The 16,514-nt window shown below is 56.5% G+C and overlaps 1 protein-coding gene across 1 annotated transcript in view; it reads left to right on the top strand.

Annotated features, from left to right (window-relative positions):
- Positions 1-15,558: 15,558 nt before the first annotated feature.
- TMEM132E (transmembrane protein 132E) overlaps positions 15,559-16,514 on the top strand; it is a 235,340-nt gene continuing 234,384 nt past the window's right edge. Inside the window, exon 1 of the mRNA XM_073315392.1 lies at positions 15,559-16,490. Within this exon, the coding sequence (XP_073171493.1) occupies positions 16,436-16,490 (55 nt within the window). The 5' untranslated portion in view covers positions 15,559-16,435. The remainder of the gene's footprint in view (positions 16,491-16,514) is intronic.

The raw sequence follows: 16,514 nt of genomic DNA, 5'->3' as shown, positions 1-16,514 counted from the left end.
CATAACAGGGATCCGAAGCAGTGCCGCGTGAAACTTGAGGAGCTGAGGCAAGCCTACCAAAAAACCAGAGAGGAAAACGGCCACTCTGGGTCACAGCCCAAAACATGCTGCTTCTATGATGAGCCGCATGCCATTTTAGGGGGTTCAGCCACCACTACCCCAACCGTGTTGTTTGACTCCTTCAATGGAGATGGAGGCAACACGGAAGCAGGTTTTGAGGATGAGAAAGATGATGATGATGAGGTTGTAGATAACTCACAGCAAGCAAGCGGAGAAACCGGTTTTCCTGACAGCCAGAAACTGTTCCTCACCCTGGACCTGGAGCCAGTACCCCCCGAACCCACCCAAGGCTGCCTCCCAGACCCGCCAGGCGGAGAAGGGACCTCTGGTGAGTGTACCTCTTTAAATAGTATACATGGTTTAAAAGCAAGCATGTTTAATGATTAATTTGCCCTGGCATTCACGGCCAGTACAGCTACTGGAAAAGTCTGTTAACGTGTCTGGGGATGGAGTGGAAATCATCCAGGGACATCTCCATAAAGCTCTCCTGGAGGTACTCCCAAAGCCTTTGCAAAAGGTTTCTGGGGAGGGCAGCCTTATTCTGTCCACCATGGTAGGACACTTTACCATGCCAGGCCAGTAGCATGTAGTCAGGAATCATTGCAGAACAAAGCATTGCAGTGTATGTTTGCTGGCATTCAAACAACATCCATTCTTTATCTCTCTGTGTTACCCTCAGGAGAGTGATATCATTCATGGTCACCTGGTTGAAATAGAGTGCTTTTCTTAAGGGAACATTCAGAGGTGCCCGTTCCTGCTGGGCTGTTTGCCTGTGGCTGAACAGAAATGTTCCCTGCTGTTAGCCACGGGGAGGGGGGAGGGGTTAGTCACGTAGTGGGGGGAGGCAAAATGCAACCTTGGAATGAAAGCACATGTGCTATGTATGTAATGTTAACAGGAAGGTTTACCGTGAAAGAGTGTAACCATTGTTCTATAAAATGTGTCTTTTTAAATACCACCGTCCCTTTTTTTTTGCTCCACCAGCTGCATGTGTTTCAAGGATCACAGGATCTTCTCCCTCCCAGAGGCTAGCGAAGATTAGAAGGCGAAAAAAATGCACTCGCGATGAAATGGTCTCTGAGCTCATGCTGTCCTCCCACACTGACAGAGCACAGATGAATGCATGGAGGCAGACAATGTCAGAGTGCAGGAAAGCACAAAATGACCAGGAGGAGAGGTGGCGGGCTGAAGAGAGTAAGTGGAGGGCTGAAGAGAGGGCTGAAGCTGAAAGGTGGCGGCAGCATGATGAGAGGAGGCAGGATTCAATGCTGAGGCTACTGGAGGATCAAACTAATACGCTCCAGTGTATGGTTGAGCTGCAGGAAAGGCAGCAGGAGTACAGATCGCCCCTACAGCCCCTGTGTAACCAACTGCCCTCCTCCCCAAGTTCCATAGCCTCCTCACCCAGACGCCCAAGAATGCGGTGTGGGGGCCTCCGGCCACCCAGCCACTCCACCCCAGAGGATTGCCCAAGCAACAGAAGGCTGGCACTCAATAAGTTTTAAAGTGCTGTGTGGCCTTGTCTTTCCTTCCTCCACCACCCCACCCGGTGCTTCCCTCCTCCACCACCCCTCCTGGGCTACCTTGGCAGTTATCCCCCTATTTGTGTGATGAATTAATAAAGAATGCATGAATGTGAAGCAACAATGGCTTTATTGCCTCTGCAAGCGGTGATCGAAGGGAGGAGGGGAGGGTGGTTAGCTTACAGGGAAGTAGAGTGAACCAAGGGGGGGCGGGGTCATCAAGGAGAAACAAACAGAACTTTCACACCATAGCCTGGTCAGCCATGAAACTGGTTTTCAAAGCTTCTCTGATGCGTACCGCGTCCTCCTGTGCTCTTCTAACCACCCTGGTGTCTGGCTGCGTGTAACCAGCAGCCAGGTGATTTGCCTCAACTTCCCACTCCACCATAAACGTCTCCCCCTTACTCTCACAGATATTATGGAGCGCACAGCAAGCAGTAATAACAGTGGGAATATTGGTTTCGCTGAGGTCTAAGCGAGTCAGTAAACTGCGCCAGCGCGCCTTTAAACGTCCAAATGCACATTCTACCACCATTCTGCACTTGCTCAGCCTGTAGTTGAACAGCTCCTGACCACTGTCCAGGCTGCCTGTGTACGGCTTCATGAGCCATGGCATTAAGGGGTAGGCTGGGTCCCCAAGGATACATATAGGCATTTCAACATCCGCAACGGTTATTTTCTGGTCTGGGAATAAAGTCCCTTCCTGCAGCTTTTGAAACAGACCAGAGTTCCTGAAGATGTGAGCGTCATGTCCCGGCCATCCCACGTTGATGTTGGTGAAACGTCCCTTGTGATCCACCAGAGCTTGCAGCACTATCGAAAAGTACCCCTTGCGGTTTATGTACTCGGCGGCTTGGTGCTCCGGTGCCAAGATAGGGATATGGGTTCCGTCTATAGCCCCACCACAGTTAGGGAATCCCATTGCAGCGAAGCCATCCACTATGACCTGCACATTTCCCGGGGTCACTACCCTTGATATCAGCAGATCTCTGATTGCGTGAGCTACTTGCATCACAGCAGCCCCCACAGTAGATTTGCCCACTCCAAATTGATTCCCGACTGACCAATAGCTGTCTGGCATTGCAAGCTTCCACAGGGCTATTGCCACTCGCTTCTCAACTGTGAGGGCTGCTCTCATCTTGGTATTCTTGTGCCTCAGGGCAGGGGAAAGCAAGTCACAAAGTTCCATGAAAGTGCATTATGCGTGTGAAATTTTCGCAGCCACTGGGAATCGTCCCAGACCTGGAACACTACGCTGTCCCACCAGTCTGTGCTTGTTTCCTGGGCCCAGAATCGGCATTCCATGGCATGAACCTGCCCCATTAGCACCATGATGTCCACATTTCCAGGGCCCATGCTTTGAGACAAGTCTGTGTCCATGTCCTCATCACTCTCATCACCATGCTGACGTCGCCTACTCACTTTGCCAGGTTCTGGTGCTGCGTATACTGCTGGATAAGGCGCGTGGTGTTTAATGTGCTCCTAATTGCCAAAGTGAGCTGAGCGGGCTCCATGCTTGCCATGGTATGGCGTCTGCATGGATAAAAGGCACAGAACGATTGTGTGCCGTTGCTCTGACAGAGGGAGGGGCGACTGATGACATGGCTTACAGGGTTGGCTTACAGGGAATTAAAATCAACAAAGGGGGTGGCTTTACATCAAGGAGAAACAAAAACAACTGTCACACAGAATGGCCCCCTCAAGGATTGAACTCAAAACCCTGGGTTTAGCAGGCCAATGTGCAACCCAATACTTGACCCACTGAGCTATTCCTTCCCCTAGTATTTCAGGCAGGCCTGAATCTCCATTAAACTTTTCAAGGTGCCCCTAACAGACCTCACCTAAATGATTGTCGGCCGTTGATTTCACGGAGGGAGGAAGGGGGGAGAAAATGAATACAAAATAAATCTGGTGTATTTCTTGTTTTGATCCAGTCCATCTATCTTTTACATCTTTGGCTGGCAGCAGACGGTGCAGTAGGACTGCTAGCCATCCTCATCTCCTGCCTGCTTGGCAGAAGATGGTGCAATAGGACTGCTAGCCATCCTCAGCTCCTGGCTGCTCGCCAGAAGACGGTGCAATGGGACTGCCGGCAGGACTAAAGAGAATGACCTGGTCCAGTCACTCCTATTTTAGTCCCTGCGCCCATGTCTGCCCAGGCTCTCCTGACCGACTTTACCAAGGCGACCGGGAGCACCTCAGACACGATGACAATGGTTATCAGGCCTATTGCACCGTCTGCTGCCACAAGGCAAGGGGTTGCTGCTGCTGGGTAGCAATGCAGTACCGCGCCTGCCAGCACCCAGGAGACGTACGGTGACGGTGAGCTGAGCGGGCTCCATGCGTCTGCACAGGTAACTCAGGAAAAAAGGCGCGAAACGATTGTCTGCCCTTGCTTTCAAGGAGGGAGGGCCTGACAACATGTACCCAGAACCACCCGCGACAATGGTTTTGCCCCATCGGGCATTGGGATCTCAACCCAGAATTCCAATGGGCGGTAGAGACTGCGGGAACTGCGGGATAGCTACCCACAGTGCAACGCTCCGGAAGTCGACGCGAGCCTCGGTACGGTGGACGCACGCCGCCGAGTTAATGCACTTAGAGCATTTTCTGTGGGGACACACACTCGACTATACAAAAACGATTTCTAAAAAAACGACTTCTATAAATTCGACCTAATTTCGTAGTGTAGACTTACCTACAGACAAGTACTCTGCTGCGTATCAATAATGTCTCACCTGGAATTGACTGAAAATAATGACTGACAATTGCAGCCCAAAGCCAGCGTGTGCGGCACATGTGTTATGGGGGTGGGCATCCACGAGTGTCTGTGGTTTGTGGATGCAACCGTATGTGTGTACATGTGCTGTGGGCATACATTTGCCAGCACTTAAAGTCCAGCCATGAACCAGGCTGCGTCCCATGCAAGGCAGTGAGGGGGCTACCTGCATCGCCAAAGCCTGCATGGGGTGGGAGAGCTGCTGCCGCTGAGAGGCTAGTGCTCCTTCCGTGCCAGTGGGCAGATGGGGTGAATCCCCCATGCGGGGCATGGAGGGAGCAATCTGTGCCCAAGACCAGGTTGGAGCAGGGACAAAATCACGGTCTGGTCCTGGCCCTGCTCCTAGGACAGTAGAGACACATGCTGCTCCTACCTGGGGGCTGGATGGCAGGGCCGTCCGCTCAGCCCTTAGCCCCTCTCATCTGAGGAATGCAAAGCACTTTACCATTCTCTCCATTTCACAGACAGATAAATGGAGGCACAGAGCCATCACAGGAGGTGAGCTGGGAACAGACTGGAGGTGACCTGGCTCCCAGCCATGCACCCTATCCATTAGACCACACTGCCTCCGGATCAGTGGGGCTCGCCAATCGGACTGCGGGATCAGAGCACGGATGAGGCAGGATGCTCACGTGCTAGGCTCCTCCAGGCAGCCACACGACCCAGCTGGGGATGTCGGTGGACGCTCTGTAATATGCTCCCCAGGACACAACACCTGCCCAGCTCACTTAGACTGGTGGCTGCTTGGGGCAGGGAATGTCTCGTTCCATGTCTGTGCAGCGCCCAGCACAATGGGGCCCGGGGCTGTGACGAGGGCTCCTAGGTGTGATGGCAACGGACCCTAACAATCACCCTGCAATGCCAGTCTCCGTCACCTGTCACCGCATCAACATTTTAATTTCATCTGGTAACAAATGGGATCTAAGCCCAGCAAGCTCTCTTATAACATACCCCTTGGTCATGCGGCCTCTGACCAGCCTCATGTAACTCCTCGTCAATGTTGCACTCGGGTTTTTTAATATACTGTGGGCATGTTTTATCTTCAGCAGCACATTTCCTCTCTCCGCTCCTATGATAAAAGAAGAGATTAAATCTGGTTACCTGCACAGATCGATTGCTATCGGGATCCTACGCTGGCAGGCCCGCTTGGTAAAAGTGACATCTTTAACTGGGACATCTGTCCACGGTGGTGGCATCTCTGGAAAATTACAGTAACAAAATCCATTGCCTCCTACAACTCAACCTTTAGGTGCATTGTAGGGTTTTCAGTGGTGCTCATGACTGTGGCATCTGAGCATCTCCCCTCCGTTCGTGGATTAAGCCTCAGGACACCCTGGAAGGTAGGGAAGTAGTGTAAGCCTGGGGAAACTGAGGCACGAGGTGCAGAAGTGGTAATAAATATGTGCTGGAGTACAGCTGTCCTGAGTGCAGTGCTCTAACCACATGGCTACTTTTGGGGTCAGCTTCGATCCTCCTGTTCCAGGAGTGCAGGCTTCTAGCACTTGAACTAGGAAACAGAATCTCCACAGCCAGTACAGGGCCAATGACACACATCTGGAGAGTGCTGTCTCTGTCCTGCAGATGGCAGCACTGCCTACTCACAAAAGCCAGGCTGTTGCATGCTAATGTGTTTCTTCTGCAAACACACAGAATTGTTGGGGATTGATCCTAACTGCACAAGGTGAGCAAGTGGGCAGCATGCAGGTGAGGTGACCATGGATGTGCGATAGATGCAATTGACACACCCTTCCGTGCTTGCTGCTGGTTCAAGGAATGCAGTGCTACACGGACAGTTCAGCACATGGGCGGGTGTCTCGGGAGGCCGTTATATCACACTGTGGATTCAGAGCTCCTTCCAAGAGCGGCAAGCCAAGCGTCCCCCAGCCTCAGTGGTCCAGATGAGACGATACCTCAGCCTCCATGCCCCATTCGGCTCCAGGCCTCTCACCTGCCACTGGGTGGAAGAGCCACTGTTGGGGAATTGGCTGTTGGTCTGAGACCAACAAACTCCTTCCACGGGGCCACCACAGGCCAGATCTTCCAAGGAGGGCTTCTAAGAGAGGCTCCCAATTCTCATGGGCCGGCAGTGGGATGTGAGCACCTAACTCCTCTAGGACAGCCCATCTCCAGGCACTTCCAGTCAGGGCGGGATTTGAACTGGGGTCCTAGAAGTAAAATATTTGGGAACCCCATGGCCTACCCGGCCTCCATTTGAGCATGACAACTTGCTCATTCTTGTCCAGCACCTTGAGTTTGCTTTCTCTTCTCCCCATTCCTTCTCTGCCAGCTGGATGTGACTTTGACAAGTTCCAGCCTTTCACATAAATCACCTATTGCAAAGCATGGATGATGCAGTTGACATTTAAACGAAGCATCTTCTTTTGACCTTGCTTGCATCATCTTATGCTAAAATACCCATCGTTTATCTCCAGTGCCTTGCCACCCCAGTGGCATAAGTGGAAATGCACCCAACAGGCACGTAGGGCCCTGTAAATATCCAGTGATGGGGTCCAGTCATTCCTGGGAGAACAGGGATCGTAGATGGCTGCTCTCTCTCACCCGGGACCCCTCCGCCTGCCAAAGCAGAAGACATAAATAAAATCCAAATAGGGCAAAATTACTAATTTCTCTAAGGGGTGAAAAAAACAGGTGGTAATGCCAAGAAACTGCCAGAAATGCTCCAAAGAGAGAGACACTGCACCCAGACACAAAGCTTAAAAAGCCCTAATCAATCAAAGCTAGACTATTCCCTGCTCTGGGAAACAGACTGCAGGGAACGCAAGCAACTCTCACTGCATGTCACATGTCCAAAGCACCCTGCAAACACTGAGTCATTAACCCACAGAGTCCCGCTCTTTGAGAGCATTAGCCTCATTTTACAGATGGGGAAACCGAGGCATGGGGCAGTGAGGTGACTCGCCCAAGGTTTCCCAGCTAGTCAGTCACAGAGTCAGGGATAGAAAGAGGCTCTTCCCAGGGGAAGGGGAATGTACCAGCTGAGAACCAGCAGGGTGCATCTGTCTCTCGCTTCCAGCATGGCGAACGCCAAGGCTTCCAAAATCATGAGTCCAACCCCCCAACAATCATAAGATTGGCTTAGAAACCATGAGACTTTATAAACCCACCGCCGCCGGGTGGCTGTTATTTGCATTTTGCTTTGGATCCCTTCGGGGTAACTCAGGTTTTCAAGGGTTTCTCCGTGACTCCAAGAGCTAGAAACTTACTTGGTCTTTTGAGAGAAAGCTGAGATTCCCACAGAACCACAGCAGGTTCCCATAGGACTCCAGGAGCTGGGGCTTTAAGGAAACCAGCCAATATCATGAGAAACTGTGATAAAATTGTGAGAGTTGGCATCACCCTAACAGTCTGATTGGGGTGACTGAGCAAACTGTAAAAACAAGCCCAGAGAAATAACCTTGACTTCATTCCAACATGAACAGGGTAAGAGTGAGTAGTGGGGCCAGCAACTGGACCCCAAAGCACCTGCTTCAGAGACAGGCCATATTAAAAACGATTTTTACCTTTTTTTCCTCACTCATAATATTATTTCTTAGTCATTGGATGAATAATTTTGCTTGAATTTGAGGGGACAACAGCCATTTTCTTTCTGCTTTTGCATGCACCACTCAGAGAGGCAGCACGGACCAATGGATAGAGCACTGGGCTGGGTTCTGTTCGTGGCTCTCCCTGCTGGGTGACCTTGGGCAAGTCACTTCACCGCTCTGTGCCTCAGTTTCCACTCCTACCCCTTTGTTTGCCTTGTCTATTTAGACTGGACGTTCTACAGGGCAGGGACTGTCTCCCACTCTGTGCACCACCCAGCACAGCGGGGGCCCCGATCTCGGTTGGGGTCTGTGCAGCGCCTGGCACAGTGGGGCCCTGATCTCAGGTACTTTTTATTATTAATATTTCCACACAGAACATCCAGGGGTTCCCCCGCAGGGCACGTTTCCCCTGTGTTAGCCCGAAGGCAGCCAAAAATGTGAGCTGGCACCAGCCAAATGCAGCCCTCAGACGCCCGGTCTCATCTGCCATGCAGCCCTGCAGCCTGTAGAGACCACAGATCCCAGCAAGCCACACCTTGGGCCCCGTGGCCCGGCCTCGTTGCACGCTGGGACCCACCGTCTCCATCGCCTGCACTTCCAGGCTGAGCAGGTTGGGGCAATACTGATTTAGGCCAGTTAGGTGCAGCCCGCGGCCTCCTGGAGAAAAGCCGAAGCAGCCACGTCCAGGTGGCCACGTTTGCCTTTGACCTGAGTGCCCCTCCCCTGAGCCTGATGGCGTATTTCAGCGGGCACGTCCAACTTGGCAGTGTCTCCAGGCAGCTGCACGAGGCACCAGGAGAAAGCTCGGCCCAGAATCCTTTGTTCCATCTCTCCACGCTGGTCCTTCCTCGCTCCTTAATCCATCAGCCAACTTGGCTAGCAAAGGCTGTGCCGAGGAAGTAATAACAGATCCATTAATTTATTACCGTTTAGCTGCAAAGATCACTCGGGCTTTTCTGTTTTGGCTCCAGCTGGGCCTTGGAAATATATGTCTCGTGACCCGTGGCGGGCAAAGGGGCACAACCGGGGAGCCCTCGCCTGAGTACAAGGCGTGGAGGTGGGAGAGACACTTTGCAGATGCACTGGTCTCCCGGGGCCGGGGGGGTGGGCAGGTCTCATGGGCAGGGGGAACAGTGGAGGCCACTCTTGTGCGTGGAGGAGGGCATGTGTTGGGAGGGGTGTGTGCCGGCGGGGGGGGTGGCATTTGGATTAGGTGCCGCGGCTAGGTATTAGTGCCAGGGGTCAGGGAGATGTTTGTGTATATTGTGTAGGGTGTTTAGACAGCTGTGTGTATTTATTTGGTGTATCACAGTAGCTCTCACAGGCCCCAAAGAAGCCAGGCCCCACTGTGAAAAGAACTCGGCATCCACGGGGACAGCTCGCCACTGCAGCCCGGGGCCACATTGCCAAGGGCCCAGAACCTGCAGCTCGGGGCCGGTTTCCCCAGAGCTCAGCGCTCGCAACCAGAGCCAGATCCCCCATGGCTCAGCGCCCACGATCAGGGTCGGATTCCCCAGGGCTCAGTGCCCACATTCAGGGCTGGATCTACCAGGGCTCAGCACCCGCGATCGGGGCCGGATCCCCCAGGGCTCAGCTCCCGTGATCAGGGCTGGATCCTTCAGGGCTCAGCGCCCGCGATCGAGGCCAAATCCCCCAGGGCTCAGTGCCCACATTCGGGGCTGGAATCCCCCAGGACTCAGCGCCCGCGATCGGGGCCGGATTCCCCGGGGCTCAGCACCTGTGATCGGGACCTGATTCCCCAGGGCTCAGCGCCTGCAATCAGGACCTGATTCCCCAGGGCTCAGCACACACGATTGGGGCCGGATTCCCCAAGGCTCAGCGCCCGCGATTGGGGCCGGATTCCCTGGGGCTCAGCACCCGTGATCAGGGCCGGATTCCCTGGGGCTCAGCACCCGTGATCAGGGCTGGATCCCCCGGGGCTCAGCGCCCGCGATCGAGGCCAGAATTGCCAAACAGTCCAGCTCCCAACAGAGTACACCACGTTGACGATTTGGCCACCTGTTTTGGTGTCTAAATGAAAGCTGGACACTGGAAAATTCTGTCCCTACAGCAAGGAGCGGTCTCTGCCCCAAGCAGCCTACAGCCTGGTAAGATATGAGTGGTGGGGAAGGCCAACAACTTGGAGCAGGGAAAGGAATAGAATCTGAGCCTGGCTTTTCATGGAGCCATAGATTTTAAGACTAGAATTGACCTCCAGGATACCACAGGCCGGACAATTCCAGCCAGCAATTCCTGCATCGGGCACAGAACTTTTGTCTGAGGTGCAGCACGGCTCTTTGCCGGAGACTCCAGCCTGGCTGTGAAGACCCAAGGGATGGCGAATGCAGCAGCTCCCTAGCTCAGTTGTGCTTTGCCGTCGCCTGTACAATTGCACCTTATGTCTAGTCTGAATTTGTCCAGTTTCTGCCTCTGGATTTTGTTAGGCCTTTGTCCCATTATCAGAACTCTTCTCCCCGGGTCAGAACACATCCCTTATGGCCAAGTCATCTATTCAGCTCCTCTTGGATAAACTAACTAGAGTAGCTGTGTGCACAACGGGGACTGGCTGTGTCTGCACAACGGGGACTGGCTGTGTGCACAACGGGGACTAGCTGTGTGCGCACAACGGGGACTGGCTGTGTGTGCACAACGGGGACTGGCTGTGTCTGCACAACGGGGACTAGCTGTGTCTGCACAACGGGGACTGGCTGTGTGTGCACAACGGGGACTGGCTGTGTCTGCACAACGGGGACTGGCTGTGTGCACAACGGGGACTAGCTGTGTGTGCACAACGGGGACTGGCTGTGTCTGCACAACGGGGACTAGCTGTGTCTGCACAACGGGGACTGGCTGTGTGTGCACAACGGGGACTGGCTGTGTGTGCACAACGGGGACTAGCTGTGTCTGCACAACGGGGACTGGCTGTGTGTGCACAACGGGGACTGGCTGTGTCTGCACAACGGGGACTGGCTGTGTGCACAACGGGGACTAGCTGTGTGTGCACAACGGGGACTGGCTGTGTCTGCACAACGGGGACTAGCTGTGTCTGCACAACGGGGACTGGCTGTGTGCGCACAACGGGGACTAGCTGTGTCTGCACAACGGGGACTAGCTGTGTGCGCACAACGGGGACTAGTTGTGTCTGCACAACGGGGACTAGCTGTGTGCGCACAACGGGGACTAGCTGTGTCTGCACAACGGGGACTGGCTGTGTCTGCACAACGGGGACTAGTTGTGTGCACACAACGGGGACTAGCTGTGTGCACAACGGGGACTGGCTGTGTGTGCACAACGGGGACTAGCTGTGTGCGCACAACGGGGACTAGCTGTGTCTGCACAACGGGGACTAGCTGTGTGCGCACAACGGGGACTAGCTGTGTCTGCACAACGGGGACTGGCTGTGTCTGCACAACGGGGACTGGCTGTGTGCGCACAACGGGGACTAGCTGTGTGCGCACAACGGGGACTAGCTGTGTCTGCACAACGGGGACTGGCTGTGTCTGCACAACGGGGACTAGCTGTGTCTGCACAATGGGGACTAGCTGTGTGCACAAGGGGGACTAGCTGTGTCTGCACAACGGGGACTGGCTGTGTGCGCACAACGGGGACTAGCTGTGTGCGCACAACGGGGACTAGCTGTGTCTGCACAACGGGGACTGGCTGTGTGTGCACAACGGGGACTAGCTGTGTCTGCACAACGGGGACTAGCTGTGTCTGCACAACGGGGACTAGCTGTGTGCGCACAACGGGGACTGGCTGTGTCTGCACAACGGGGACTAGCTGTGTCTGCACAACGGGGACTGGCTGTGTCTGCACAATGGGGACTAGCTGTGTCTGCACAACGGGGACTAGCTGTGTCTGCACAACGGGGACTAGCTGTGTGCGCACAATGGGGACTAGCTGTGTCTGCACAACGGGGACTGGCTGTGTGCGCACAACGGGGACTAGCTGTGTCTGCACAATGGGGACTAGCTGTGTCTGCACAACGGGGACTAGCTGTGTGCACACAACGGGGACTGGCTGTGTCTGCACAACGGGGACTAGCTGTGTCTGCACAACGGGGACTGGCTGTGTGCGCACAATGGGGACTAGCTGTGTCTGCACAACGGGGACTAGCTGTGTCTGCACAACGGGGAGTGGCTGTGTGTGCACAAGGGGCTGCGGAGAGCCTGACCCCGGGGGGCTGGCTGGCAGCCGCACCTCTGACCCCATCCCCGCCTCGCGGGCACAGAGCAGTCTGAGACAATGGCGAGGCAAGGACAGGCCTTTGTGGCAGGGATTCTCTATTCCAGTTAACACGCGAGGCAGGGAAAGCAAGCGAGAGACTCATCCACCCACCCACCAGAGGTGGGGGATGCCTGAAAACAGGTAGGGAAACGTGATCCATAAAACTGCTGCTCAGACCCAGTTCACGGCGGCGGGTGACAAGACCTCCCTCCACAGCAGGGTGACCCAGTGGGTAGGGCAGGAGGCTAGGCCTGCTGGGTGACTTCAGCTGAGCCATTTCCCTTTGGGTTTCCCTCCTACCCTTTGCCTGTCTAATCTGTTTCAACAGTGAGCTCTTAGGGGGCAGGGAGCATCTCGCACCATGTGTATGTGCAGCTCCTGGCACAATAGGGCCCTGCTCTTGGCAGGTGCGACCTTCATGGTAACAAGCGAGGGGGAGGTCTGCCCCTGCTGTTAGAGACTGGATGTAGCTTTCTCTCGGGCACCTCTCGGCCTCTCATTTGCTTCCCAGGGATGGAGAGCCCTGCTGCTTTATTTCCATAGCATCATCCGGAAAGGAACCTTCCAGCCTGGTGATTTCCCGCAAGGGCCAAAGGCTGGAGGAGTATCTTCACCGGGGTTCTGGCTCCCACTGCCCCCCAGGGCCCGGGAAGACACGGGCTGTGCATAGCAATGAGCAGGGAACTCTCCGGAGCATCCGTCACTTCCGTTGCTACTCAAGGTTAATAGTGTTAATTGCCATGAATTATTTTGGCATTAATGGGGATGTCAGATGCGCTTCCACTGTAAATGAGGCTTCTTCCAGTACGGGCACGCCGGCCAACATTTCCTGGTAAAACTAGATGGGGGGATACATTGCAGCAAACCAGCAGGTGTGTGTGAGCGCTGGGAGATGGAGAATGAACGCCCAAGAACAAGCCTGCATTGGCAGGATGCATGTGTTGGCAGGATGGGTAAAGGGACCTATGAGATCTCTCCTATCTCAGATTTCTATGGCAGAACAACACCTTTCTCCCTTCTTTTGCTAATACCATTCTAAGCCGGGGAGAGCTCATTTCACAGCTTAGCCTGCCGCAAGGCTAATCATCGCCTCATGCTAATTTCACACGGAGAGGGTGGAAGCAGGGGATGCTTTGATGGCACTGTATAAAGGCCTGGGCCTGAATTCAACTGAAGAACCGCCCTGGTGTAACACCGTCCCTCCCCCTCATTGAGTGCACATGGAGAGACACCAGAGGCAAGAAAAATTTTCTTTGCAAGGGGGAAGTGTGATGCAGCACCTGGGCTCTGTTCCTGTATCGTCTGCTTTGTGACCTTCATGTCCCTGCACTGTTCTCTGCCTCTGTTTCCCTGTCGGTGAAATGTAGATAATGTTCCTTTCCTCCGTACAGTTGTGTGGGGAAAACATGCTATAGCAGCAGAGTTATTCATTAACTCTGCAGGCTGAGAGGGTCTTAGCTATAGGGCAACCTACAAGGGTCTGCTCTGCTGTATGGGAGAAGGGGTGAGGACTGGGGAGATGGCTGTGCACAGAACCCAGCTCTGTACCACAGGCTTTGGGGGTGGATCTGCTGGCTGTGACGGAGACAGAGACGGGGAGTGTTCTCAGCCTGTTGGGTGCTGGCTGACAAAACCAGCCCTCTCCTGGGTGCGTGGGCTAACCTGGTACAGGCCAGACCCAAGAACTTTAGACAATGGGAGAAAAGCCATTTCTCCAGGCGTCATTTGCTTGATGCATTTCACGTAACGAACCTGAGTTCTCCAGTCACCCACGGCATCTTCCAGGAACATCGGGGTAAACAGGACCCAAATGTCTAAATAAAAACAAAGAAACAACAAAGGCAGGGAAACCTCCCCTCCCCCCCAACATTTCTTACATTAAGGGAACGGAGTCCAACTTTTCAAGCCATCTTTATCCATCATTTCTTCGAGCATTTCTTCTTTACCATTCAAATGCTTCTCGAGTTAGATAAGCTTGTGCAGCTCAGTCGAATGGAGAAGCTATCCCAAGCCGTTCAGGAGTCATGGACTCCAAAGGCTGCTGGGTATTTATATACAACCCCCAGTGCACCGGGGCGTGGGCGGGGAAGGAGATGCATGCCCCCTGGCCCCATGCGTGTATGCACACACCCACATGCATGCCCGCATGAGCACACAAACGCACCTGATGCACCACAAGGCGGGTCTTTGCTCCCGCCACCCTGGTTCAAGGTCTGTTGTTGTTGCGGCCCAGGTGTGTTTATACACAAAAAAGAGGGTGGGTGTGACCAGCTCCATCAGCCACAATGCCAGGTCCTGGGGTTTGGCCAAGCTGCGCTTTGCACAGGCCCCGGGCGGGGAGGATGGCGTCACACCACCTTGCCAATCCCTGACCCTGGGGGCCCAACCTAGGGGAGTCTTAGGGCAGCTCTAACTTTAGCCAGCTGCTCACGGTCCCTGGGGATCCTTCTGCCGATCCAGGATCATGGGGTCGCCCAGCAAAGCCCTCCAGACACTCCCCCCGCTCATCTCCTACACCAGCAACCAGGGGCCTAAAGCCAGCTCCAGCATCCAGCCCTTTTGCATTTCCAGCACAGCGCTAAGCGGCTAGAATGGGGGGGGGGCGCCTAGCTGCCCACGTGGCCTTTCTGGGTGGCCTGCAAACACCTGGGCCAGAGGCCAAGCCCTTGGGAAGAAACCGGGCACAAGGGAGACGGAGCCTGCAAGATGAAGGCAAAGCCTTTGCGCAGGGGCGAACCCCAGCGGTTCCTCTCCACCCGGGTGCGAGGTGCAGGGCGCGGGGAAGGCGCCGGAGGGGCCCCAGGCTCTGCACCCTGCAGCGGGCACGTCGCACCCCCGCCTCTCCGTCGCAGCAGGGAGGCCGTGCACACGACAATGGCCCCTTCCAGCTGCCCCCCGCAGTATGTGTTGGGGGGGGAGGGGGGGAAATGCCCTGCAGCGCCCGGGGCCCTGCGCACGGTGCATCCTGGGCACGGACAGCAGCCCCGGGGGGCCGGGCGGCGCTGAGCCGGGGGGGGGCCTCTCGCCTCGCGCCCTGGGCTTGCAACCGGGCTGGGATCGCAGCGCGGAGACCTGGAGCTGGGGGGGATGAGGCAGCTCCGGGGAAACCACGTGATCGGGGAAACCTGGCAGGGATGGGGGGGGAGCGGGGAGATGGGGGGGGGGGGGGGAGTCGCCCTGGCGCTGAATCGCCTCGCAGGCTCCGGAGCGGGCTCGTCCTCGCCGTGCAGCTGCCGGAGAGAGGATCCGGGGATTGCAACTGCTGGGGGTGGGGGGAGCTTGGCCTGGCCCCTCCCTGAGCTCCCCCCCCGCCCCCGCCCTTTGCATTGGGGGAATCGCCCCCCCCCCCACCGCCGGCGTGTGCTGGCATCGCCTCGCCTGCACGGCGCACACCAGCTGCCGCCGCGGCGGCTCCAGCCCGGGCAGCTCCGGCTCCCGCACCCCGGCCAGCCCCGCGCCCGAGGGACGGGCTGCGCCCGGGCCGGCGGCGGACCTGGGCGGGGGGGCGAGCTTTGGATTTTGCATTGCTGGAAAAGTTGGCGCGCATTGCGGGGCAGGGGGGCTGCCCGGGGGCCCAGCGCCCCCCCCCCCCCGCCCGCCGCCCCCCCCCTGCGGAGCCCGGCGCTGTCTCCCCGCCCCGCGGCCGCGGGAGGCGCAGAGGGACCGAGGGCCGGGCGGAGAGAGCGGAGCTTGCCCGGCTCGCTCCGCCGGAGGCTGCTGCCCGCCCGCCTCCCCAAACTTCCTCCCGGAACTTCGCCAGGCCGGACGGATCCGTGAGCCGCGTTTGCTTCTTTCTCCTGCTGCTGCTGCTGGCCGCGGGCTCGGCTCGGGGAGAGCTCGGAGCCCGCCGGGGCGCTGGGGCAGAGTTCGCGCCCCGGCACTGGAATAAACCCCTGGAGATTTCGCTGTTCCAGCCGCGGGGGGCACCTAGCACCCTCTTAGCAGATCGGGGAGGGGGGATACAAGTGCCCGCTCCTCTCGGACCCTCCTGCCTGTGGGGGGGGGGGAAGGTGCCCCTTTTGCCCCCCTACCGGGGACCCCCCTTTGCTGAGCGGGTCCCTCCCCTCCTGCGTTAGGGCTTTGCGCTCCCCGCGCAGCACCCTTGGGTGCCCGGGGCTCAGGGCGCCCTGCGGGGGTGGGGGTAGGTAAGAGGGAGGCGCAGGGCAGTAGCCGCCAGTGCTGCCCCCTCCCCCCCCGCCCCCTTGAGCTGGGCGCCCCGGCCGGACCGCACGTGGCTGGATTTGTTTGTCCCCCACCGCGGGGGTGGATCCCGCACCTCGCCGCGCACCCCACCGACAGCCATGGCCCCGGGGCCCGCCGCCCTGCTCTGCTGCCTCGGAGCGCTGCTGGCCCACGGTAAGAGCTCGCCCGCGCGGGGAC

The sequence above is a fragment of the Lepidochelys kempii genome, chromosome 17 (assembly GCF_965140265.1).
Source record: "Lepidochelys kempii isolate rLepKem1 chromosome 17, rLepKem1.hap2, whole genome shotgun sequence".
In the NCBI taxonomy this organism is placed as follows: domain Eukaryota; kingdom Metazoa; phylum Chordata; order Testudines; family Cheloniidae; genus Lepidochelys; species Lepidochelys kempii.
The sequence above is the reverse complement of the archived record's forward strand: the minus strand, read 5'-3'. Positions and strand labels throughout refer to the sequence as shown.